The 26,143-nt window shown below is 40.9% G+C and overlaps 2 protein-coding genes across 2 annotated transcripts; one reads left to right on the top strand and one right to left on the bottom strand.

The window, feature by feature from the left end:
- Positions 1-200: 200 nt before the first annotated feature.
- LOC119795813 (valine--tRNA ligase, mitochondrial-like) lies at positions 201-6,655 on the bottom strand. The gene is made up of 6 exons (XM_038304042.1): positions 6,387-6,655; positions 5,945-6,141; positions 856-937; positions 678-778; positions 384-505; positions 201-297 (listed from the first exon to the last, which is right to left on the bottom strand). The coding sequence occupies exons 2-6, from the start codon at positions 6,122-6,124 to the stop codon at positions 201-203; spliced, it is 582 nt and encodes a 193-aa protein (XP_038159970.1). The 5' UTR covers positions 6,125-6,141; positions 6,387-6,655.
- Positions 6,656-19,793, top strand: ppp1r11 (protein phosphatase 1, regulatory (inhibitor) subunit 11). Its single transcript, XM_038304044.1, has 3 exons — positions 6,656-6,973; positions 8,679-8,787; positions 17,157-19,793. The coding sequence occupies exons 1-3, from the start codon at positions 6,896-6,898 to the stop codon at positions 17,339-17,341; spliced, it is 372 nt and encodes a 123-aa protein (XP_038159972.1). The 5' UTR covers positions 6,656-6,895; the 3' UTR covers positions 17,342-19,793.
- Positions 19,794-26,143: the final 6,350 nt, after the last annotated feature.

Below are 26,143 nucleotides of genomic sequence, written 5' to 3'. Positions count from 1 at the left end.
TCCTCATAACATCCTTTCAAATCTTCTTTCTGCACATATAATATATACAACAGATTCTTGAATGATCTGAAACATTTAGGTGCAACACAAAAACAAGAGACAAAGAAACGTGTGAAGGGCGAAGACTTCTTCACTGGATGGTAGATGCTTCATATACAACCAGGTTTACATGAAGGCTTCTTACAATGCCAAATATAATTTCACAAAAACAGAAGAAAAGGTTTTCCTACCTGAGTTGCGATGCCTGCGTGGTCACATCCAGGAACCCACAGAGTTCTGTAACCCTGCATCCTTCTCCTACACAGATACACAAGTTACTCCATCATCCACCAAAGTCAGTCTGGACTCAACGTCTATCAACCGATTGTTAAATAAGTCGCTACCGTCGAACCAGGGCGTCCTGCACAGCTACAGTCAAGGCATGGCCCACATGCAGAGTCCCCGTCACGTTTGGAGGAGGAATACACAGAGAAAACGTCTGATCGACGCCGTGAGGCAACCTCTCCTGGAAAGGTTACAAACAGCAAAGACGCAAACAGTTTATTAAAGGTTACCGGGCAGAAAAAAGCAAACGCTTGGCATGTTTTACTTTATGTTAACATGATCATACATGCCATCTGAGAACGCCTTTTGCCTTAAAGTCAAAAATTGTAACTAAATATGTTCAGATTTCTTACATGTTGATCCGGATTGAAAAATCCCTCTTTCTCCCACCACTGATACCAGCAGGACTCCACATATTCTGGACTGTAGGAAGGTGGGAGAGGAAGGCTTGTATCTGCAAACAAAGGTAGAAATCACTGAATAACTAAACAGGTTGCTGAATAAATGAAAACTTAGAGTGGAGAAAAGAACCTTTTTTAGTCCCAGCAGGGGTTTGAGCCGTGTACTCAATCTTCTGTTTTTCACTCCACTTCAATGTTTGAGATTCAGTTCCCTGAAAGTTGCAGTGCAAGAATTAAAAGATGCTGAAATAGGGTCTATCACTGATTGACATTGGTTACTGCTGCTTCGTTATTGACTGTTATATGCTCCATGTTGACCGCTGTCAGAGCCTGGTCTGTTTCCTGACTCGTTTCCAGTCAGACTTAGTCTCCGCCAAGGTTGCCCTTTGTCACCGATTCTGTTCATAACTTTTTTGGACAGAATATCTAGGCGAAGCCAAAGTGTTTCTGTGGCCTTAGGATTGCGTCTCTGTTATTCGCAGATGATGTGGTTGGCTTCATCAGGGCGTGATCTACAGCTCTTACTGGAGCGGTTTGCAGCCGAGTGTGAAGCGGCCGGGATGAAGATCAGTGCCTCCAAATCTGATAGCATGGTCTGGAGCCGGAAAAGGGTAGAGTGCCTTCTCCGTGGTGGGGAGGATGTACTGCCCCTAGTGGAGGAGTTTAAGTATCTTGGGGTCTTGTTCACGAATAAGATGGAGCGGGAGATCGATAGGCGGATTGGTGCGGCGTCTGCTGTGAAGCGTGCGCTGTACCGGTCTGTTGTGGTGAAGAGAGAGCTGAGCCAAAAAGTAAAGCTCTCGATTTACCGGTCATCTCTAAACCTCTCCAAATGTGCCAAATTATTCCAAATTGTGCTTATTGCTTTTACACAACAATTTTACCCCCCCCCAAAAACATCACACTGGAGCATTTTGATGGCCATACATCATTTTTGAAGCAAATATTTTTTTATTTTTCTTGCTTTCCATCTAATAATCTAAAAATGTGCAATAATCCAGGATCAAATCTACCTCTCTCCCTTTACGCCTGCCGTTATATCTGGGTTGATTTATTCAAATTAGCCGTGCTTGACCTTGTTTTAAAGGAAATTTCATTGGCTAGAGAGACAAACATTATACATAACCAACAGCAGTCAGACTTTATGAGGGAATAATAGGAGGGAAGTTATGCATAAAGACTAGTGCTGCACCGATACTGATACCAGTATCTGGCGAGTCCTGATCCAGCACTAAAATGATGGTATCGTTATCAGTGAGTACCAACAAATAGGGCATCGATACCATTTTGAGAGCCAAAAGTTTATTCAACTATTGTCTCCAATTCCAGATAGGCAATAAAAAGTTGGATTCACTTTGTTTTAGTCTTTTTCCTGCTTCACAAAGGTAGGCAGCAGCTTGACAAAACCATGATGGGAATTATTTTACATCCAAGTAGTATGCAGTTCTTCATATTTACACACACATCAATTTCAGACAGATGTTTTCGGTATCGGCCAATACCGCAAAGCCAGGTATCGGGTATAGGGGCCAAAAAATGGCATCAGCGCAACACTAGTAAACTTTGATGCTTCGGGGGCTGTCCTTGCTTCAAATCTCAAGAACGGGGCGGGTGGGGACACTTTTGTTTTGTAGACTGGAAGGTGAGGAGAACAAACATACCTAACATTGACCAGAAAAGTAAGCTATGGTGATTAGCAAGACCGTTAGCATTAGCTATAAGGATCTAACTTTTCTGTTGATAAAAAAATGACTATATGTGGCGATTTTCTCTTCAATCAATGTTTTTATTACAAATATACTGGATTACTTTTTATCTGTGGACCCTTACGGACAAATGGAATATAAACAATCTAAGATTGGATTTATAATACGGCCTCAGGAAAGCTTCAAATGCTCCTTCTTTATTAATTGTGCTTTGGTGCTCATGGTTTCCATAAAATGAGCAGTTGAATGTTGGAGGATCGAAGCTTTCAAAAGATGTATAACATGTCTATATGGTAAAAGTTTAACCGCTGTTATTTTTCAAGCGTACTGCTGTGTTTCATGTAAATATAGAGAGCGGTGCGCTGGCGAACCAGTGGGAGTTCAGTTAAAACACCTACAAGTAGATCAAGGTCTTACTGAACCCTATGAATAAAACCAGTGGCTCCTAAAGTGTATGTTCTTGTTTTTAATACATTGTGGGGCCCGTTTTCTGGAAAAATAGTCCATTTTGGGGCCAGAGGCCTGGAAAATAAGTACAAATATAAAAACATTGCAATATGGTAAAAAGTACAATAATCTTCAACAGTAAGCTTCTTTTAAAAGTGACTCAAGTGATTGTAACTACTTATGAGTCAAAGCAACATTTGACATCCGAGTGTATCAACATACCTAAAGTCAAAAAGGTTTTTAGGCTTTAGTGAAAAGGAGTGAAAAATCAAGCCAGACAGTAAAGTTTACGGAGAAAATGGCGGATTATTAGTATTTGTCTGTGGTGATTGTAGCAGAGGAAGTCATCCTGCTAACTGGATGTTTCTGGCCTTCTCTCCCTGGAAGGATCATCTGAGCTTCAAACTGAGCTAAGGATTTAAACTGGAGGTTTGAAACAACTTTTCCCCCAAGAGATCGTTTGAGCTTCACACCTAGAAAGGGATTCATCTCCACAACGACCTGTTCAAGTACCGCAGGAAATCTGAGTGGCAGTCAGTTTCTCCGTTCACCTACAAACAACCGCGTTCTGGGTAAACCCTGTTCCACCCTCAACCGAATCAGGCAAACACTGGAACAACAGCACACAGACTGGAGTCACAGTCAACTACTTCTCTGGAAATGTGAGTCAGCTACCAAATCCTCCTCTTCAAGTTCACGAATCAAATTTCCCACTGAGCCTGAACTAACAACTGTGTCTTCCCCTCAGCTTTCGGTTCCGGTTGAGCAGTGTTCAGAGCAACACTGGATTCCTCACAATTTCCTAATAAACCTGTTAAACCTTTACCCTGGTCTCCCTGTTTGGTCTTCTGCATTTGGGTCTGAACTTTAGTAAAGCCATGACAAAGCAGGCCAGATCCAGTGATATCTTTGAGGTTGGGTTCAATATCTACAAACCACGGGGGTTTGGGTGCAGGAAGAGCAGAAGACATTAAAGAAAAAGAAAGCTGACTATACAAGAAAGTGTTTTCCTGCCATTTAAAGGCTAATAAATGTGTAATTCATTGATGGGTTTTTCCTTGGTGGGTTTTCACCAAGGTTGTTATTCCTCCAGATGGGTATTTCCCATCCATCCCTACATACAGTCATTACTAGGGATGCACGATATAATCGGCCCCCTATCGGTATCGGCCTTAAAACTGAATATCGGACATCGGCCACCCGACCGATATTTAACTCGATATTTGATCAGCTTCTGAGTTTCTAAAGTCAAAAAAAAATACTACTTCTTCTTCTTCCTCAAAAAATTCTTTTTTACAGACTTAAAAACTTCTTAAGACGAGGGAAAAAATATTGATACATTAAAATATCCCAATATCTTCATATGCTGATATATTGCCATTTAAAAACACCATATCAATCTCTTTTACTAATGAAATATTGCTATATGTCATCGTTATGCTCCCTCGAGGATTCAAGAAATTCTGCCATATTTTTATATGTTGATATATTGACGCGGTATCGATCTATTTTACTAACAAAATCTCACAAGAATTTGCAAAATATCACGAGAGTTTGTAACAGAACGATGAAATTTCGCGAGATTTTGAAAGTAAAATAGATCAATACCGCGTTTTTAAAAATCAATTTGATATCAGCATATGAAAATATATTTGAGTTTATTATTTTTCAAAGTGTCAGAAATGGATAACAAAACTGCTATTTTCAATGACTAATTATTTTTGTCCAGCTTTAACATCGGTATCAATATCGGTTATCGGCTACATGAGTTTTAAAACATCGGCATATCGGATATCGGCCAAAATCCCAATATCGTGCATCCCTAGTCATTACAGTCCTTAAAGGCTAGCCTGGTGAATATAGTGGGTTGACTTTTCAATGGAACTATCCCAGTTCTCCAAATATGATCTATTACCAGGACTTTCTTCCAGTTTCTTGCACTTGTCTGCAATAAAGTAGTTTCTTCCGGAAGAAACTCAACCCTGCTCTACATGGTGTCATCACCAAAATATACCCCTGGTCCATCATGCCTTACAGTAGCAGCCATTCAAAACGGCCCTTCCCAATCAAACGCCGGCCGAATGGCAGCCTACTTCCCTGCAACTCCCAGCAGAATCACCTCCTACTTCCAGCAACTGGCCTTCTCCTGGGCGTGCATTTCTTTTACCGACCCTTTCAGTGAATTACAGGGTCTGACCAGGAGATGATGCTTCTCTTTAGATTGTAATGTTCACAAATCATAATATCAAGAATATTTCTGTATGTTAAAGGAAAGTTCTGTGTCTACACCTTGAGGCTTTCTCTCTCCGGTTCGTTTTACTGAATCATTCGGGACAAACTCTTTAAATAACATTTCATAGCGTATATCTATTGAATAACCAGGAGACACAGAACAGAACAGATTTTGATTGAAATTGTAATCTTACTCAGATCAGGAAGTGGCCCCGATTAACAGTTAAAAAGGCAATTTATACATCTCCAATCTGACACATCAATACATTTTACATCATAAACATTAACAAATGAGGAGACATCCATGGCTCCAGCCTTATCAAAATTTTGCACTTTGCTTTTAGCTGAAGGACGTTGCTCTCTTTCCATTCTCAAATCTTTGCCATCTGCAAAATGAAGATTATAACTGTATATCTGGACAGAGGAACTGTCCTAATTAGATAAACTACTGGGGAAAATATCAGTTCTGAAACGCAACAGGCGGCTAATATTAAGGTGTCATAAACTCACACATCATCAATGATAGTTACCCTAACAATTACAATTGTTGATGTTTAAAAACGAATTGTAGAAGACCAGCCAAGGAAAGTGGGGAAATTTCTCATGGCTTGTCCTGTAAGATGCCTGAACTCTTCACTCGGGGAGCAAATAGGCAACTGAAGCAATAGAGGATCAGAAAAGTGGCAGAAAATTATTAAAAGTGGAACATATCTGTACCATTCCTCATTAAAAGGTCACACCCAGCTGCTGTATCCTTATGATTGTCTTCCTGAATGAATAAATGCAAACAAACATCCACAAAGCCAAGGACCTATTGGAGGATGGAGGTCTTACATGATGAGGAGCTGACAGGATGCTGTCCTCCTTCTCTCGCCTGCGTCTGTGTTTCTCGGCTCGGGGTCGAGGCTGAGCAGAGGGGAGCGTCCGGGGAGGATCCGGAGGTTTGCTGGAGCAGAGTTTAGAGGCAGTCTTTGCTACCAGCCTGGTCCTCAGAGAAGATCCTGAACTCCACATCCTCAGCTAACAAAACACTGCAAATATAAAGATGGTCCATTTTAACGCCGGTTGTATTGATTATACGTCAGCACTTCTTCGTTTATGAAAATTAAAGTCATGCTCAAATATATAAGTATTTCATGACCTTCTAACTTAGCTGACCTATTACTGCAACACAAACCCCGAAACAGCCAAAATACAATAAAAAATACATATAAATCAAGATGGTATTTTTTTTAATTATTATTTAGATAGAATATGTAGTACTGTGTATTCATACCTTTATAAGCAGTGACAGTTTATCCCACTGGATTCAATCTGACAGGCGGCATCTTAGGGACTGAAGGAAAGTCCGTCTGGAAATATCTTCCCCACTTTGCTACAATTATTTAGATAATTCAGAATAAAATAAATAACGTGCTGTCTTTTCAAAACAATGTTATTAGAAATTTAACTGAAACAATTGGAAATGCAAACGATGCTAACAAACTATAAAAACTGGTTTTGCTTGAGTGGAACTGATTTGTGTCGGCTGCGTGTAAACACTTCCGCTTGAGAAACGATCTACTTCTGGTTGAGTCGGGTTAATTTGTTTTGCAGCTTGTGTTGCCTCCAGCTCCTGCCTGTAACGCCCCGCGGTGTCTCTGGCTCTGACCTCATCGTTTACTCTCCAGTGTGTGACTTGGTGACTGCAGGTCGTTCTCAGCTGGTCTCCTTTAACCTCGGCGGGAGCCGGACTGCAGTGGGTTAGCATATTTGAAGAAGCTAACGTTAGCGTTAGCCGCAGGGATGGCGGAGGTTCCCGGGACATCCAGTGAGACGATAACGGAGACTGTTCAGACGAACACGCCGCCGCCGCCACAGCAGGTAACTGTTTTGACCCGGTACCGCGGGGTTTTTAACGGTTTGGTCCAAACGTTTGTTTGTGGTCTGCTAAAGCAACCATGGAGGCCAGCGAGGCCCGCCCTCTGCTCACAGGTTCAATGGTGGACACACCAGCAGCCCTCTATCCGCCTGGGTTTTATTGTTAGGAGATTGGTTTCCTTTATATCTTAGGTTTATTTGGTTTAAAATGCTAAAGGTGAGGTCAGTTTTAATCCCAGTAATCTAAATTTGCGTTGGTAATCTGAAGCCACTGGGTGGATTACTGTCCTCTGGGTTTCCAGATTCAGGACTACAATGATCACGACCTGAAATGATTTTGTTTAATGGTGGATTATTGGCGATCGGATTATTTGTGGAGACGATTAATGTGGCTTTCAACTGGACCGCCAATACTGGGAGGCCTATAAATGCTGCTGTTGCTAACAGATGGTGACCTTTTGCTATTGGTCAGCTCTTAGGAGGACAGGTTCTCTCATTGGCTGCTGATTCTGATTACATCTCTGTCATTATCGGGAAAAAATCTGCTCACAAGATAAGATTCATCAACCTCGATCAAAGGGAATAGAAGAATAGCTTTGTGTACTTTGTTCAGAAAATGTAAGGGGATTTTAAGTTGCAGAAGCCTTGGTTGTGAGGTTATTTCGACACAATTTCTGATTAAGATCACTCCTGAACCTGCACTCAAACCAGAGTCAGCCATCATTGTGGAGAAAGAAGCCGATAATTCTATTCAGTTTATTTCTATAGCGCCAATTCACATCATGTCATCTCAAGGTACTTTACAGTTAATCATATCATCCAGTCAAAGTTTTCTATCTAAGGAAAACCAGTTGATTGCATCGACTCATTGACTCTTCAGCAATCCCTCACACTAAGCATGCTTGTAGCGACAGTGGAGAGGAAAAACACCCTTTTAACAGAAAGAAACCTCCAGCAGAACCAGGCTCAGTGTGAGCGGCCATCTGCTGAGGCCCACTGGGGTTCAAGGAGACAGAAGCAGACATAGAAAAAGAAGCATAGATACAAAAGGCAACTGTCAACCAGCTCCACAGGCGGCCCCGTCCAGGAAACACACAGCCAGGGAGACGAGCTCCGAGCCAGCTCCCATGTCAGAGGATGAAGAGAGCACATCCAGTTAGTCACAGTCAGAGAAACAGGACTACGCTGAAAAACAGGCCGATCTCCAACATCTAGAAACAAAGGTGTTGATGGCAGCAGCACAGCTGATATTTCTTTCCAGGATGGAGTCACAGCCAAACAGGAACAGACCAGATGAAGCTACTATGAGAAAAAGCAGAGAGAGCAGAACGTTAGAGATTGAACTAACAGATTCTACAGAATAGGAGAATAGAGAGAGAATGAAGCAGAATGAGGAAAAGGAGTCCCTATCTATGTCCCAGATATAGATAACGGTTTTATATCAGGTTATTGCAGGGAATCCGAGTCCTAATTGTCTAGCCTATTAGAAATAAGTTAAATTTATCCAAGTGAAACATGAGAATAAAAGGATACTATTTATTCAGCAATGTATGGATGAAATGAGTAAGAAAAAAGGTAACTATTTCTTACCAAAGTCTAACAATCTTTAAATTAAAATGCTGTTACTTTGCGTTACACTATCTGATATTACTAATGAATAATCGACCATAGTTTGTTTGATATGGAAGTTCACTTTTTGTGTTTACAGGAGGGACGAAGCTTGACAATCAAGTTGAGGAAGAGGAAGACTGAGAAGAAGGTGGAGTGGTCGAGCGACACAGTTGATAACGAGCACCTGGGAAGAAGATCATCTAAGTGTGAGTTTAAAAAGCTTATAGGGAAACAGCAAAAAGTTATCAGATGGTTTGAAGGTGTAAAGGTTGTTCAGTGACCAGTTTACAACCATGATCATCTAAAAACACTTTGCATTACAAATTAAATCAATCCAATCTTAACAGATTTAGAGTGAATGCATCCCATCAATCAATGCAATCAACATTATTTTTTAATTCAAATTAGTATAAAGGTTTTTATGTATGGAAAAACCCTGCAGATTCTGTAGAGCAGGGGTGGGCTATCCAGTTCCTGGGGGCCGGTATTCTGCAACTTTTAGATCCATCCTTGGTCCAACAAACCTGAATCAAATGGCTGAATGACCTCCTCAGGATGCAGTCAGTTTGTCCTGGTTCTTCTTAATCATCTAATTACTTGATTCAGGTGTGTTCAACCAAGGGCACATATAAAAGTTGCAGGATAGCGGCCCTAAGGAACTGGAATTGCCCACCCCTGCTAGAGTGACTAATTTTCAGCTCACAAGGTGGTCTGGGGGATTTGAGAAGATGAAGCTCAAAAAACACACAGAAACAATGATCACAGAGTATGTTCTATGTTTGAGGAAAAGACAAGTGCAAATATCACAATTGAATACTTTAATTCAATTCAGTTTATTTATATAGCGCCAAATTCACATCATGTCGTCTCAAGGCACTTTACAGTTCACCCAGATCATCCAGTCAAATTGATACAAAGTTTTCTATCTAAGGAAAACCAGTTGATTGCATCGACTCATTGACTCAAATACAATCCCTCACACTAAGCATGCTTGTAGCGACAGTGGAGAGGAAAAACTCCCTTTTAACAGGAAGAAACCTCCAGCAGAACCAGACTCAGTGTGAGCGGCCATCTGCTGAGGCCCACTGGGGTTCAAGGAGACAGAAGCAGAGACTTTAGTGACTTCATGAAAGAGAAAACCTTAAACAAATGTTAATAAACAACTGGAGTTTAGATTTTAGGGTTTATATTGTTTGAAGTTGTAATGTGCTGAATGACAGAGAAGAACACAGAGGAACCAAGGAGCCGTTTTCAAGCCAATTGTCCTAAAATGAAGCCATTTGCTGCGTCCAGCAGAGAGCTGCAGTTAAACACTAAAAACAGGAAGAAGTGGATCATTCATAAGCCCTATTTACACCACCCTCTGAAAGTTCAAGTTTGGATCAGTTAGCCGTGCCGAGCTCTGTTCAACGCCATGCTAGCACAGTTCCTCGCCTCCTAGTGGCAATCTATGGTACTACTGCTCTCTAGATGTGAACAAGCAATATGCAGCACCCGTAACATTCAGGAAGTTTATGGAGAGTCAGGCGAAGAAGGCAGCCTTTGGTGAATTTACCTGACATTCGGCTTTTGGGAAGCGGATACGACAAACGATAGTCTAATCAGAGCTTCCAGACGCAGGAAACAACGACAGACATTGAGGTTCATCACATTGCGAAGCAGAATCACCACTAGAAATCGTGTGGTGCGGTGGTGAAGCTAGCTGATTACGGAGGCTGACTGCAAGGAGATGACGCGGTCTGCTCATGCACTCTTTGTAATCTGAGAACTGAACTGTGCCGAGTCCTGCTGATGAACTAGTACCAGTTTCGTGCGATTCAGTTTTGTGTGCTGCGGTCCAATTCAGTTTTTCGTGCCATTTATACTAAGCAGTTATCTCAGTTACCGTGCGCAGACCGATCTCTGCACGGTTTCTGAAGCACATTGTAAATGGGGCTATAGAAGGAAACATAAAGATGTTCACAGCAGGAAGGTTTCACAGCTTAATTGAATGTGGGATAAGATGTAGCTTCTGTGAAGAGAAAGAAAGGAGAATAAAAATGTCAAATTAAAAGCCTAAAATGATGTAGAATTGTAAGGAACTAGTAGGAGAATGTTTGAGAGGGAGAAAAGGGGGGCCGGTGTGTCCTCCAGTGACTGAGGCCTGCTGCAGCAACAGGCCGTGTTCATCCAGCTGTATGTCTGATATGTCTGATTTTATATTTTTTTTATTAGAACAGTGTGCCATTCGTTAGTACCATCCAGTGAAACGGCCTGCCTTCAGAACTCTGTAGTTAGAAAACTCAGTGAACCTTTTGTTTGCACTGAATAGTGCGAGAAAAGAAGGCGCCGGTGTGTGTGGCCTGCTGTCTGTCTCCAGCAGCGCTGTGTCTGCTTTGCTGTTTGCAGGGCCCAAAAAATACAGAGATCAGGAGTCAGTCACTGCTAGGTGGGTTCAGCGACGTGCTCCCCAGAAAATGTTTTTAGTTCCATGATTTAAATCAGGCCATTTTCAGAGGATTGAGCAGAAAAAGCAACATCTGTATGCCTTTTGAAAAGGCTAGTTGGCGAATTTCTCTTTCCCTGTCAGACATTTCAGGCATTATAAACTGTATGCCAACTTTGATTTGAAGCTTCTATCTTTCTTTTTTAGATCTTGTATCTAAATGGTTAGAAATGTGTCACAAAAGCCATTCCAATGTAATTGAAATCAGATGCTTTATATTTACTTCCTTAGTTAAAATAGACCCAGATGCTATTACATCATTATGTTCATAATCATGCCTAATCTGTTCACTCTTGTTATGGAAAGCCAGCTTTTGAACATATTTCTAATATAATCTCACACAATACTTCAAGTATCATGCATTAAACATTTACCTTTTAAAGCCTTTACAGTTCCGTCACAGTATTTCCTTTTCTAGCACCTGTTCTCTCTCCATCCAAAGTGAAATGTCTTTTTATTTACACGTGTAAATAAAAAATGACTAAATAAATCTAATTCTTAGACATCTCTCTTCTCACTGCTCCTCCTGCTGTTCGGTCCAAAGCTCGGTTTGACTTTTTCCTCCTTATCCTGTTTTCCCTTCGGTGAAGAATATCATCAGTCAAATACTAAAATGATAGAAATGGAAAACAAAAAGCTATTTCAACATTTTTCAGTCTTTATTAGCCATTTCAACACATTACAATAAAATCTAATAAAATTTGTTTTACGGGTTCCAGAGCAGCCCAGTGTCAAAGTGTTGAATAGTAAAAGTAGCTGTAAGTAAGCTGAAGTATAAATATTAAATAAACAAGATAAAATATTCACATTTAAGCAGTTATAAATGAATATAAGAGTCTATAACATTACTGCAGTAAATAAAAATGGGGCTTTTTGAAGGACCATTATGATGACTGTTGAAGATATCTGTGAAGAGTCTCAGTCATTCAGGTCAAGCTTGAAAAAGTTCAGTGTAGGTACCTGGAAGTGACGTTTTCTAGAAGAGTCAGGTGAGGGCAGGTTAGAGGTGAATCTTCTGGGTGTTGCTAGTGAAGATTCTCAGTCATCCAGGTCATAGTCATTCCAAAAAAGTTTAAAAACAATCCACTGGACTTTGTTTCCCAGTTTGAAGACGTTTCTCTTCCATCCAGGAAACTTTTTCAATTAAAAATGTCAGAAATAGCTTTGATTTATCCAGCAGCCCAACAAAGAATTGTGTTTAGAAATCATGCAAATAGAAACAGATGAACGGGTCCCCCCCTTTGGAATGGGGGTCATTTGGCTCTTTGTTGGCCTGCAATGCCCCATACCTGTTTATGTCTCTGAAATGAGGTCATTAGAGGGAATTGTTGGCCTGGATGGCCAGGATTATTTGACTTCTGAACCAAGGTCTGGAAATTGAACTATTTCCACTAGAGTTGGTATCACTCTTCAGTTTGAGTGTTTTATGTAGATGAATTTAACTTTCAAATCTTGCAAGCTCTTCAACATTACGTAGCATAGCTTGATGCTAATCTAACGTCATTTTAGTTTGTGAGCATTTCTCTACACATTACAGCTGCTTCCCTGCTGTAAAGAGTCTCCTTTCTATCTGCCGCTTTGCTAAATGAAATAAAACCAATAATAATGCATGTTGCTCTTCATCGATTCTGACTGAAAAAACTTGGTTTGTTCTTTTTAACTCCATTATATACATTTGATGGATGGACATGCTGCAAATCAAATCAGCCGTTTTAGACCGAAGTGCTTCCATTGAGCCCTTTCTCCTCTGTGGATCAGAACTTTTCCAGTATGATGCAATTTCTAGTGAAATCATAAAAAATCTTTGTCCCATAAGTTTTTTGTTTTAACTTTGATATTTTTCTTTTTGTGGCTAAAGGTTTGGAGACCATCGGTTTGGATTTAAACCAAAAGACTCACATTTTAAACGTTTTACAAAGTATTAACTCAGCAGAGCAGAGAGGAATCTCTTTGACACCGTTTAGATTTCCATTTGTATTTAAAATAATTTTTGTCATCAGTGCTTATTCCCTGTTCTGTCCTGTGCATGGCTATAATACAGACATTCATGTGGGGTATGAACTCTTCTTTCTAACGCACTTCAGTACTACAAGATGATCAAAACTTGGCCTTTTAGGTTTTTCTTAAACATTAGTAGTTTCAGTATCTTGGGGTCTTGTTCATGAATGAGGGAAAGATGGAGCGGGAGATCTACAGGTGGATTGGTGCAGCGTCTGCTGCCCTGTACCGGCCTGTTGTGGTGAAGAGAGAGCTGAGCCAAAAGGCAAAGCTCTCGATTTACAGGTTTATCTACGTTCCTACCCTCATCTATGGTGATGAGCTTTGGGTCATGACCAAAAGGTTGAGATCCTGGATCCAAGCGGCTGAAATGAGTTTTCTCCGTAGTGTGTTTGGGCTCTCCCTTAGAGATAGGGGGAGGAGCTCAGTCATCCGGGGAGGACTCAGAGTAGAGCCGCTGCTCCTCCACATCGAGAGGAGCCAGTTGAGGCTTGGGCATCTGATTAGGATGCCTCCTGGACGTCTACCTGGTGAGGTGTTCCAGGCACGTCCCACCAGGAGGAGGCCCAGGGGGAGACCCAGGACACGCTGGAGGGGCTTATACCCCATTTACACTACCCTTGAAAAACCGTACTGAGACCGGTCCGAGCTCAGTAACTGAGATAACTTATGGTGTGTAAATGGAAAGCAAACTGAACTGAACCGAGCTAGACACAACCGAACCGCGCTAACTGCAGACCAGTTCCAGAGGTGGGCTCGGCTCGGTTTTTCCCTGGCTCGGTTCTCTGATAACAAGAGCGCATGAGCAGAACGCGTCATCTCCGTCTGGCTGCACGTCCCGATTCACACTCCATTCCAGTAGTTGGCAGTAATGCCCCTCTGGAAGTTGCTCGCCAACCAACACAAATCAGAAGAACAACTATAAACATCCACGAAAGGTTGCCGTCTTTGCCTGACCCTCCGCAAACACCGAAGTACAGCAATAATAATCAAGCATAACTTTCTGAATGTGACGGGCGCCGCCATTTTGATTGCTTGATTCCCTCCTCCTTCGTCTTCTTCTTGTGTTTTATGGCGGTTGACAAACAACTTTTGGTGCATTACCGCCACCAACTGCTTGATTTCCTCCTTCAATACTGGCAGTAATACCGCAGATCGTCACTAGGAGGCGAGGAACCGAGATAGCGTGATGTGTAAATGGTCATCAGAACCGAACTGGGCCTGGTTCACTGATCCGAGCTCGGCCCAGTCTCGGCACGGATCGGTTTTTCAAGGGTCGTTTAAATGGGGTATATGTTTCCCTCCTGGCCTGGGAGCAAGCAGTACAAGGCCTTGTCTACACTCGCCGGCCACTTTATTAGGTACCCCAAGCTAGTAGCGGGTTGGACCCCCTTTTGCCTTCAGAACTGCCTCAATTCTTGGTGGCATAGATTCAACAAGGTACTGGAAGCATTCCTCAGGTAGTTTGGTCCATATTGACATGATGGCATCACGCAGTTGCCGCAGATTTGTCGGCTGCACATCCATGATGCGAATCTCCCGTTCCACCACATCCCAAAGATGCTCAATTGGATTGAGATCTGGTGACTGTGGAGGCCATTTGAGTACAGTGAACTCATTGTCATGTTCAAGAAACCAGTCTGAGATGATTCCAGCTTTATGACATGGCGCATTATCCTGCTGAAAGTAGCCGTCAGAAGTTGGGTACATTGTGGTCATAAAGGGATGGACATGGTCAGCAACAATACTCAGGTAGGCTGTGGCGTTGCAACGATGCTCAATTGGTACCAAGGGGCCCAAAGAGTGCCAAGAAAATATTCCCCACACCATGACACCACCCCCACCAGCCTGAACCGTTGATACAAGGCAGGGTGGATCCATGCTTTCATGTTGTAGACGCCAAATTCTGACCCTACCATCCGAATGTCGCAGCAGAAATCGAGACTCATCAGACCAGGCAACGTTTTTCCAATCTTCTATTGTCCAATTTCCATGAGCTTGTGCAAATTGTAGCCTCAGTTTCCTGTTCTTAGCTGAAAGGAGTGGCACCCGGTGTGGTCTTCTGCTGCTGTAGCCCATCTGCCTCAAAGTTCCACGTACTGTGCGTTCAGAGATGCTCTTCTGCCCACCTTGGTTGTAACGGGTGTTATTTGAGTCACTGTTGCCCTTCTATCAGCTCCAACCAGTCTGGCCATTCTCCTCTGACCTCTGGCATCAACAAGGCATTTCCGCCCACAGAACTGCCGCTCACTGGATGTTTTTTCTTTTTTGGACCATTCTCTGTAAACCCTAGAGATGGTTGTGCGTGAAAATCCCAGTAGATCAGCAGTTTCTGAAATACTCAGACCAGCCCTTCTGGCACCAACAATCATGCCACGTTCAAAGTCACTCAAATCACCTTTCTTCCCCATACTGATGCTCGGTTTGAACTGCAGGAAATTGTCTTGACCATGTCTACAGGCCTAAATGCACTGAGTCGCCGCCATGTGATTGGCTGCTTAGAAATTAAGTGTTAACGAGCAGTTGGACAGGTGTACCTAATAAAGTGGCTGGTGAGTGTATATAAAGACTCAAACTCACTGCGGATGCAGACATTTAAATTGAGAAAGCTTCCTGGAGAGGTGGTCTTGAAATCTTGGAAACCAAGTCCAGTGGATATTTTTTGAACTTTTACAGAAGAAAATGTGTAGAAAATGTACCACATCAGGCAGACGAGCTCTGAGCCAGCTCCATGTCAGAGGATGAAGAGAGCACATCCAGTTAGTCACAGTCAGAGAAACAGGACTACACTGAAAAACAGGCCGATCTCCAACATCTAGAAACAAAGGTGTTGATGGCAGCAGCACAGCTGATATTTCTCTCCAGGATGGAGTCACAGCCAAACAGGAACAGACCAGATGAAGCTACTATGAGAAAAAGCAGAGAGAGCAGAACGTTAGAGATTGAACTAACAGATTCTGCAGAGTGGGAGAATAGAGATAGAATGAAGCAGAATGATGAAAAAGGGGTCCCTATGTCCTCCAGCAGTCTAAGCCCTTAGCAGCAGAACTATAGAGATAGCTCAGGATAACCTGAGCCACTCTAACTAGAAGCTTTATCAAAAAGGAAAGTTTTAAGCCTAGCCTTAAAAGTAGACAGGGTGTCTGCCTCACGGACTAAAACTGGTAGTTGGTTCCACAGGAGAGGATTTTTATCAGAACTCTGGCTGCAGCATTTTGGATCAGCTGAAGGATTTTATCTGTAGTTTGTGGACTTCCTGATAGTAAAGAATTACAATAGTCCAGCCTTGAAGTAACAAATGCATGGAGTTGGCTTTGAGATAAATGAACAGATATTTTACTGCACACTTTGCAGTCCTGTTATTTAATGTATGTTATAAATAAAAAGCCCTCCCATAAAACACGATGTGAAAAAAACAACCGATCTTCATAGAGAGCCTGCTGCATCTTCAGCTGTTTAAGTTTATCGCAGCTCAAGTTAGTCCTCCTAACAACAAACCAAAGGGCGGCTGCATGATATGCAAAACTGGGGGTGATTGCCTGCAATCCTGACTCTCTTCAGGAACTGTACACCTCCAGCAGGAAAAAACACAGCTGCCTCCTCCCATCCTGGACAGCGGCAGGAGGCTGCCGTCTATTGGGACCAAAACTTTCTTCCCACCCGCAGCTCACCTTATTTACGTGCTCTGGTCTCCCAGAGACACTTTTCCTCTGGAAATGATGCAAATATCTCCGCATAAGCAGTTTTTAAGGCAATCTCTTTAGTATCTGCCATGGCGCCCTTACTCTCCAATAAATTTTTTATCTGAGCAGCAAAACTAATTCCTGCTGCACCTAAAACACTAATTGATTGGATTGAGTTTTATTTTTTTCATGTTGTTGTAATGAGGCTAATTTTGTGGTCAGTCCTATTATTCACTGATGACAATTATTTCCTATTTTTTTCTCCTACATTGTTTACATCTGATCACTGCTTCACTTTATGGAATGAAAAGGTTAATTTACTGTCTAGAAAGCTGTGCTAAACGAAACGACGCCACATGGTCGTCTTTCTCTGTCCACCCTAATCCTGTTTTTCCATATTGTGTTCCAGGTTGCTGTATTTATGAAAAGCCCCGGCAGTTTGGAGAATCTTCCTCTGAAAGCGAGGGAGACGACGATGACGAAGGCTGCGGCAGTGCCAACTGCATCCTGGGTCATGGCAGGAAAGGACATGGACAGAGGCCTGATGGCGGGAGCACAGCACCCCCCAACTCTGGAGGGACGCACAGCCATTAATGTGCAACTCGGTGTATTCGGGTGGGGGGTTAAACATTAAAAACGGCACTGCTGTTTTAGTTTAGTTTCCCCAGCGAGCCTCAGACAGACCTGAGGTCAGAAAGTTCCAGCTGCTGGAGCGCATCATGATGGAAGTTTACCAATTTAAATCTGTTGTTCTCAGAAGCAGCTTAGTTTGAAATGAAAAACTTGTTTTAAAACAAATAATTAAGACGATAGATGGTCAGGGCTCTATGCTGTCACCCTGGAGCTCCAGGCTTCATATGGCTGCTACACTTTCATGCATGATTATACCGGCACACTTTCGAGTTTTCTTTTTTTATTACTTAATTCTTAATTTACCCAATTTGATTATGAAATTCCCGCAAATTTGTCAATTGTATGGTTATAAATTGAGATAAAGAGGAATGACTTGATTTCCAGCTTATCTACATTTAAATGCGATTCTAGAAATCTCAGAAGCTATTTTTAGGCTCTGGTTGACTGATTATAATCTTCTTAAAACGCAGCTTTTTTTTATGTCTTAAGATGTTTAAAAGTTCTTCTGCAGATGTAAAAGCTCTCTGCTCTTCTCCAGCAGCTCTTTGGACTTTCTGACTGTAAGCTGTCTTTGAAGCAAAGCATGATGGGAGATAGGCGCTGCATTTTACACTGATGCTTTGTGATCAGCTTCATGTTGGTCGTTCACATTAGAACATGGAGATTTACTTTGCAATGCCACCAGAATGACTCGAGGCGTGCAGAGAGCTTTAATATTGTGACCAGTATTTAAAACGGCGGATTCTCTGGGGACCGCCGGACACAAAACCACATTTAACTTCATTCAAATTCTCATGGAAGTGTTTATTTTCTCTTTAGGTTTTAGGAAGTGTTTCATGTTCATCTGCAAAGATTCAAATAGTTCTTTTATATCCACTTTTTTTCTTTTAAAACAAATTTACCAAGAGAAAACTGACTTGGTTCTCCTGCCTAAGATAAAATCTCTGCAGAGAATTTCAGTTTGCCGCTTTTCCACATGGCGCTGATCTTCTGTGTTAAAGTCTTCGATCCGATTTTGTTTTCTGATGACCAGGTTTCCTGGGACTGTTGTCATAGCAACTGGACGATGAAAACCTCTGAAAAGGTGTGCATTTTCCCTAAAGACTAAAAACCAGGTTTTCTTGAGGCATCAAGCCACTGATTCATAGAAGTTGATCCCAAACTGCAACAGAAAAGCTTTGAGAATCAAAAGAAAAAGTTTTTAAAGAGGCAAACTGCTTGATTCAGACCAGAACACTGACCGTCCCTTTACTGCTGACAATCTGTTTCAATTTTACAGTAAAACGATGCTGGAGAAAATGGATTCTAATTCTTTTTATATGCTAAAATAAACGTCTGTGATGCTAAAATGGTGAAAGCTAGCGTTAGCCGAGTTTAACCTACTGCCATATAACTTCAGCCAAATGCACACAGCAGGTTTAACTTGCCTGTTTAGCTTTGTGTTTGTGAAATCAGTGATGTTAACCGGTCCCAAATACCCAGTGAGCCAATGACGGCATTAATCTGCTGTCATTTTATAACCATGATTCACCTCAGAATGATTTCAATCCTGAACCATCACTCATTTCCTGTTTGATAAAAGTTTAAATTAATCTAAGATCGACGTGAGTCCTGCTGGGTTTAAAACAATTAGCTGAATATTTTTCCGGATTTTCAAAGACAGGCTGATTGGCAAAAAAATGCTTATGTTTCATCGTTTTAGGCCCAAATTTTTAAAGTTACACCAATTAAAAGGCAATTATCAACAAAAAGAAAGACAGCGTTGCTTTCTCTTAGATTCCAGTGAGATGAGAACAATTCCTCCCAAATAAGCTTAAATGGCTTATTTGTTTAAAATGTAAAAATATTCTTTTTTAAACTAACGTGAAAAAGGCAGAGCTGACCTAAAAATGTGCATTTAAAATAATCCGTACCGTTGGTGGTTAATAATGACTAAATTAGCGTATAGACGCCATATAAGGGGGTTTCTACCCAAACAGTTTAACGTTGAATCCTTTTTTTCTTTAAACTTTGTTTTAGATGTTCATGAGTAACATGAGATTAGCGGGAAACGCCGCCTCATGTTTCCCCGCTGAGATGAGGCAGACGGGTACGAGCTCTCTGCATATAAACCTGATGATAGTGATCGTTACTGAGCTCCGTTCCGGTGGCTAAGAGAGCAAAGTAACCTGGATCCCAGATTATGCTGCATTCAGGACAGAAGTATGACGACTGCGGCTTTCTTTGCTGTGACTAGAATGTCCTTTTATTTTTCGTCTTTGCACAGGTTTCTATGCTGTTTGTTTATTTATACCATCTCTGCACACTGACTACAGCAGTGTTGTTCTGGTAAACACATTCCTGTATATACTGTTGGCATAATGAAGCTGATTATAATGTGAAAAAATAAAGTTTTGAACTGTGCTTAAAGTGACAAAGCAAAATGTCTTTAGTCTCTTCCTCCTCTACAATTATAAAGGGAATGATTTTCCAAAAATGAAGAGAAAAGATGTGATGAATCTTTCAGTCTTATGACATTAATGATTTGAAGTAAAAAAAAAGGGGAGGGGCTTAAAGTGAGAAAGCTGGAAATGCTGCAGATGGATGAACTTTGAGGCCTGATTTTCTTCCACATATCTGGGTTTAAAATGTCCCAAAGCTTCATAGAGGAAATCACCTTATGGGATTTTTTTTAACTTAATCAGAGTTGTGATAAAATGTTTTAATCTTTTCTGGGATTCAGCTGAATAAAAACCATTAATGCTGTAAATGAGATAAACTTCTCAGTGTTCAGTCATTTTAGGATGCAGACTGGAAGCTCATCTCAATATATGCAGGTTTAGCTTAAGGAAAGTTACATTCCAGATATTTTAAGACTTTTAACGTCAGCTTTAGTAGCGGCTCGTTCTGAGATCTATGTAAACCTGCTGAGGTCGGCCATCTTGTCAAACAGGTGGGCATTTTCAGATACTTTGAACATTTCTCCAAATCTCTCGTTTAACTTGTATGATTATTTATTTCCACCATAGCGCTGCTTTAATGGCGGTGTGTTTTATCTGGAGATGTTGCAACTTGATTTGAAAACATGACTGCATGGCCTTGATTTCACCTGGAAACATTCCTTACGTGAACACGTCATGCCTCATAAAGCTTCCCTGCTACTGAAAGCTTTTTAAGCTGCATTAAACCAGATTGATGGTGTGCAGAATTCATGCCGTTTCATCTTGCTTGCAAAGTAAACTGGTTTCAGCCACTCCTGGTTGGATTTAGATGGGGAAACATGGAGGACACCCAGCTCCCAGCTGTAACCTTTGCTTTTATTGCTTCCTCTATTGGAGTAATTGGAGCTTGGTAAACTATTATTAACCATTTAATTGGTCAGACAAAAAAAAAAAAAGATTTTAAAACACGTGAAAAAGAAAAAATGAAATCAGCAGCTGTTCTTTAACCTTTAAGGAGGAAGAAGCCTGCCTGATAAAACTGTTTTATTTTTTATATGGAAAGAAGAGGCTGCAGATTTGGAGGCACCACATACGCTCTGCTAAGGAACAAAATACAAACACTTTGTTTACTCACTTTAGTAGTAACAAAAAAGTTAAACAATCCAGTGGACTGTTTCCAAGGTCGAAGACGTTTCGCTTCACATCCAGAAGCTTTTTCAATTCATTTGAAAAATAGACTTCAAACTTGGAAACAGTTTTTATTTTTTTTGGAATGACGATGGATGACTGAATCTTCACCATCAAACTTACTCAAGTAGAAATGTTGGCCATTTATAACTGACCGGAGTAATTATCTTTTAGAAAACTTTTGAATAAAAATAATTGAACTTCATTGATCTCACAATGGAGGAATTTACCTCTCTATTTAACCCATTCCCTTGGGGAGCATCGGGCTGCCACAGTGCGGCCCCTGGGAAGCAATCGGGGTCAAGGGCCTAGGTTTGATCTCAACTTTGGTAGGGACACTACTGGGGCCTGTTTCAATAAGGAAGTTCAACCAACTCTGAGTTAAAACTTGAACTCTGAGTTGACTTATCCTGAGATTGGAAACTCTGAGTTTTGGGTTTCAGAACAGCTGAAATGAGTTTGTTCAATCAACTCTAAATTGACTGACTCTGAGTTAAGCGCGTGCACCACAACAATAAAAAAGCCATTATCAATGGAGCACAGATATTACGAGTCACCATGGCAACAGCGTCAGACAAAAAAAGGTGTGCATATTTCTCACCAGCAGAACTGGATGTGCTTATGCAAGCATATGCAGAATTTGAACATGTATTAAAAAAAAAAAAAGCAACACCACGGCTGCAGCGGCGAAGGAGAGAGAGTTAGCTTGGGTGAAAATAGCTGCTAGAGTCAATGCGTAAGTTTACATTTTAATTACTTTTATACAGTGTTGGGTGTAATGAATTAAGTTACTTAAGTCATATAAATACTGTAATTAAATTAAAGACTATAAAACAATAGTGGATTTAATATCAAATTTTTAAAAGGTATATTTTGATTTGAACTTTCTCCCTCTAGTTACACACTTTGGTCAATTTAAGATTAATTCATGCAATTGAATATTGTTTATTTGAAAGCATTAGAAGTGCAGTTTCTTGTCTCTCCTTGTATTGTTCAAGTGGTTGAGGTTGATTTGGGATTTAGAAAGTAATTAATAAGTAAGTAAAACAAATTAGTAAGTAGACCAATACTTTCTAGAGACAGTAATTATTACATTAATCTAATTAGACTTGTTGAAGATAAAATTTGCAGTTAGTAATTAAGAACTATTTTAGAGTAACTTACCCAACTGTTATAATATCAGAGGTGAAACTGGAAGAACAGTATTTTATTAAACCTAATTTAGTTTTCATGGATAGGTGCAATCCTGCAGGCATCAAAAGAACATGGCAGCAGCTGAAAATGAAATATAAAAACATACTTCAAGCAGGTAAGCCTTGAGCACATCATGGGAGTAGAGTAGCTACCTGGCTTTACAAACAGGATCATCCATAAAAGGACATGCCATTTCATTCCCTTTGATGCGCTCTACGTGACTGAAATGTGTGCAATGAATACTGTATGTCCCCAAAGAATCAATGAGGTGTTTAAACACCACTTCCTCTTTAAAAAAGGGGAGGAGACCAAAATAAACTCTGGATTTTCTGAAGAAAACCTGCTCCCGACCAGGTTAGGTTCACAGAGTAAATTGCCATGGTAACTGACTCTGAGTTTAAGTTACCTCTCTTTCAGAAACGGGCTTGACTTACTCTGCTTTCTCAGGTTTAACTTACCTCCCTTTCTGAAACAGAAAAACCCAGAGTTTCCCTTATTTCAGGGTTAACAAACTCAGAGTTTTCACTTAACCTCCTTTCTGAAACAGGCCCCTGGTCTTAAAATGAATTGGTCTGATGTCATTGGTCCTACTCATCCTATTTATTTTAATGCTCGATGTGAGTATCAGGGCGCGTTTCATTTAAAGAGAAAACAGCATTTTTTTTGCTACATTTATACACATTTTATAAGCACTACACACACAACATGCTGTTTATCAATGTTTGAAGCATCAGTGGCTCAGAATAACTTTGAAAAGGTTACATTTGAACTTACCAGTGACGAAGACAGAAGGTAAATACGTGCGTGCCTTTTTAACCAAATATAGTCTAAATATGTCTGTTGTTTATGTATTTATCCAAGAAATAGTATTGTGCAGAGGTAAACAGAGGTAAAACCCACTCTTATTTATTTCATCTGATATGTTAATATTCTCTGTATTGTAAAACAAAGCAAAATAACATATTCAAGGGACTGCAAATAGATTTATTGTACTTACGTGGATGCAGGAACTATAAGAGGAACTGACACTGAGCATTTAAAATATTACCTTCAATATACAAGTTGTGAGAAAAGAAGCGCCTGCTGCAACAGCACTGTAGTGTAAATTATAAACATGTTATTCACATAGAATTATTGGTAGGGACATGTCCCTATGGTCCCTATGCAAACCTACGCCCATGATCGGGGTTAAGGGTCTTGCTCAGGGACCCAGAATGGAGACTATGGGGATTGACCGGGTACAATTGTACCTCTATTTCTTGCATTTCAAAAATAGACTCATTAGTTTTGTTTAATTTAAGCTAATTTCTGTTATTGCCTGTTTTTATAAAAAAAAAAAAAACATTAAAATAATTAGTTTCATCCAGACAATTTCTTTGTGCTTGGACTCGGTGCTGCCCCGACTTGTTGCTCACCACATACCACCAAAAAACACAATAAATAGTTTTTCAAAGTTAAATTTAACTCCGTTACCATTAGTTATAAAACTAAGAAAATGAAGTCTAAGGAAGTTATCGTCCAGAATTGTAGAAATATATTCCTTTAATAGGGGAGAGCAGTAAAGCTTCTGGCATTGACATTTATTCCTGCATTATTTCTTTTACTTTAATATGTTAAGTAGTTTTAAAAAACATTTTTTTACACTTTTAATGGAGTGAAAACCTTAAATTGATCCTCTAACTTCTACGAAAGTGTTATTAAACAGTAGGATTTATACTGGAGAAATAAACATGAATCCTTTTGACACCTCTGCGCCCTTCGCAAAAACAAACAGGCTAAAAAATATATTTTTTTATATTTAATACAAATTACAGTCAAGTCCAGACAATTTCTGTTTTTATGACCTTTGAAGAATTGATTTAAGGTATTTTAATATTAATTCAATTCCTTTAAAGAGTTTTTAAAGATCTGCAGGAACCCTGGAGTCAAACTTCTGTTGAGTCTTTTGAGTTCGACCAAAGAACTCGATCAGGAGTCACTTTAAATGTATTTCCTGCTGCAGCATTTAGGAAAACTGTTAAAATAATAGATTTCATTTTCAATTAGATTTCAAAAACAGGAATCAGAAACTATAGTGGAAAATCTGCAGAAAGCTCTGCTTTAATGAACAAGTATAAACATCTTACAGAAAGCAGAACACGCTGTTCTCCTCATGGCCTCACACCCCAGGCCGCATCAGGCCCTGCCTATAGTGATCCAGCACTGCTCAGGAGTGACGCCTCTGTTAAAAATATCTGAAACGTCAGCTAACATTCCTGTATGAAAGCTCCACACCAGGAGACGATGAGGAAAACGCAGCAGTTAGAGATGTTATCAAACCGTTATCAAAAGGGAAAGGTCAACTTCAAATTTACCCTCCACCTTACACAGGAACAACCACATTCACTTTAGCTCAAATATTCAGATTAGGAATAAATGCATTTTATTTAGCAACAAAAGTTGAGCCTAAAACAAAATTCAAAGTGCAGTTTGTTTCTAATAGTTTGCAGCCTGCAAATGTCACCTAAATACTCAGAGAAATACTGCAGGCTGGTATTCCTAACAACATGATTGTGCATTATGCCCTGAGACCATGGCATTGAAACGACAGGCTGAATGGTCTAGCAGAGTGTTTATATATATATAAGTTCAGATCTTCAGGTAAAGGTTGAAAAGTCCAGAATGAAAATGTGCAATAAAAGCAGACGGGTTATTTAGTGTATCATTTGGTGCCTTTGAGTGAAAATAATGTCAGACTACATTAGCGTGATTGCTTATGTAGCAATGCTAAAGTCTTTAACGTTGAACAGTGAAATAATACTTTGATTTATCTGATAAAGCTACGTTCAGACTGCAAGCAGCAGGAGCAGCAAAAACACGCTGCTTCAATTTTGATGCTTGTACCAGTTTTTAGTAGCATCTTTGCTGCTCTAGCTGCGAGGTGGAAGTAGTGGGTCTGATGCGCGGTGGGCGGAGCTACCCTATCCTTTCTCTGTCTGTAACAATGGCAGCTATATTAGCTGTGATCAGCAGGTAAAAAGTAGTTAGAATCTATGTTGAAGTGAGAAAGTCCTCCTGAAAACATGGTCTGTGCAGTCAGTTCATCCACATTACCATCCTGCCTTCAAAGATTATTTCTCTGTGGGAGCCGCTCAGACCCCCACATACCGGCGCTGCGCTGTCACTGGGAATCCCCAGCAGCTGCTGCCTCAGGCCCGGGAGCCTCTATGCGGTTTGCCGCTACTGTTCGCAGCAGCTGGAAGTAGATGTTAACGCTTTTCAAGTACGTAATCCAAACTGCAGACACCAGGATAATAAAAGCAAACATATTCTGCCGGCAGGTTTCTACATTTGAAGTTAATTTAGGCGTTAATAAACTGTTTCAGAGGAGTGATCATAGCGCTCTGCATCAGCAGTGCTGCGTCTGACTCCCTGCCAGCTCCCAGATCAGCTTCTCTGATTGGTTGATGTGGCGCATCGAGCAGCAACACGCATCAGATACTCAGGAGCTTGTGAGGCGCAGCTCCTGCTGCTCAAAACGCGCTGCAGGATCTTTTGTTGCACCTTGATGTGCGTCAACCATTGACTTTGCATGTAAACCTGCTGCTGCTGCCTCTGCTGCTTGCTGTCTGAACTTAGCTTTCTGCTGCAGCCTGGAGAACACGGACCAACCATCCCATCAACTCAGCTTTGCTTTCTGATGCCTACAGCAGGGAAGGCACCTGGAGGTTAAAGCTGGACGGTTTGGCTCTGATGTGTGGAAGGGGGGGGTCAGAGTGAACCATCCAGGCTGGAGGCGACAGCTACATCTACTTCAACATACTGAGGACCAAAATAATCTATCGAATCTTAAAGTTATTTCCGATTATTTGCAGGAAAGTTGTCCTTCAGTTTGTGAAATCAAAGTAGATGCGACTCGTCCTGCAGGATGCAGGTTAAATGAAGACTCAGACAGCTTGAAGGAGCATCAGGGAGGGGGAAC

Source organism: Cyprinodon tularosa, unplaced genomic scaffold, assembly GCF_016077235.1.
Source record: "Cyprinodon tularosa strain WSP-4 unplaced genomic scaffold, ASM1607723v1 ctg524, whole genome shotgun sequence".
NCBI lineage: Eukaryota > Metazoa > Chordata > Actinopteri > Cyprinodontiformes > Cyprinodontidae > Cyprinodon > Cyprinodon tularosa.
This window is presented reverse-complemented; position numbering and strand designations above follow the sequence as displayed.

Coding starts and splice junctions, on each gene's coding strand:
- ppp1r11 (XM_038304044.1), top strand. CDS start 6,896: ATGGCGGAGGTTCCCGGGACATCCAGTGAGACGATAACGGAGACTGTT. Junction 6,974..8,678: donor CGCCGCCGCCGCCACAGCAG/GTAACTGTTTTG, acceptor TTGTGTTTACAG/GAGGGACGAAGCTTGACAAT. Junction 8,788..17,156: donor GGGAAGAAGATCATCTAAGT/GTGAGTTTAAAA, acceptor ATTGTGTTCCAG/GTTGCTGTATTTATGAAAAG.
- LOC119795813 (XM_038304042.1), bottom strand. CDS start 6,124: ATGTGGAGTTCAGGATCTTCTCTGAGGACCAGGCTGGTAGCAAAGACT. Junction 938..5,944: donor TCCTGTCAGCTCCTCATCAT/GTAAGACCTCCA, acceptor TGCAACTTTCAG/GGAACTGAATCTCAAACATT. Junction 298..383: donor CAGGACGCCCTGGTTCGACG/GTAGCGACTTAT, acceptor GTATCTGTGTAG/GAGAAGGATGCAGGGTTACA.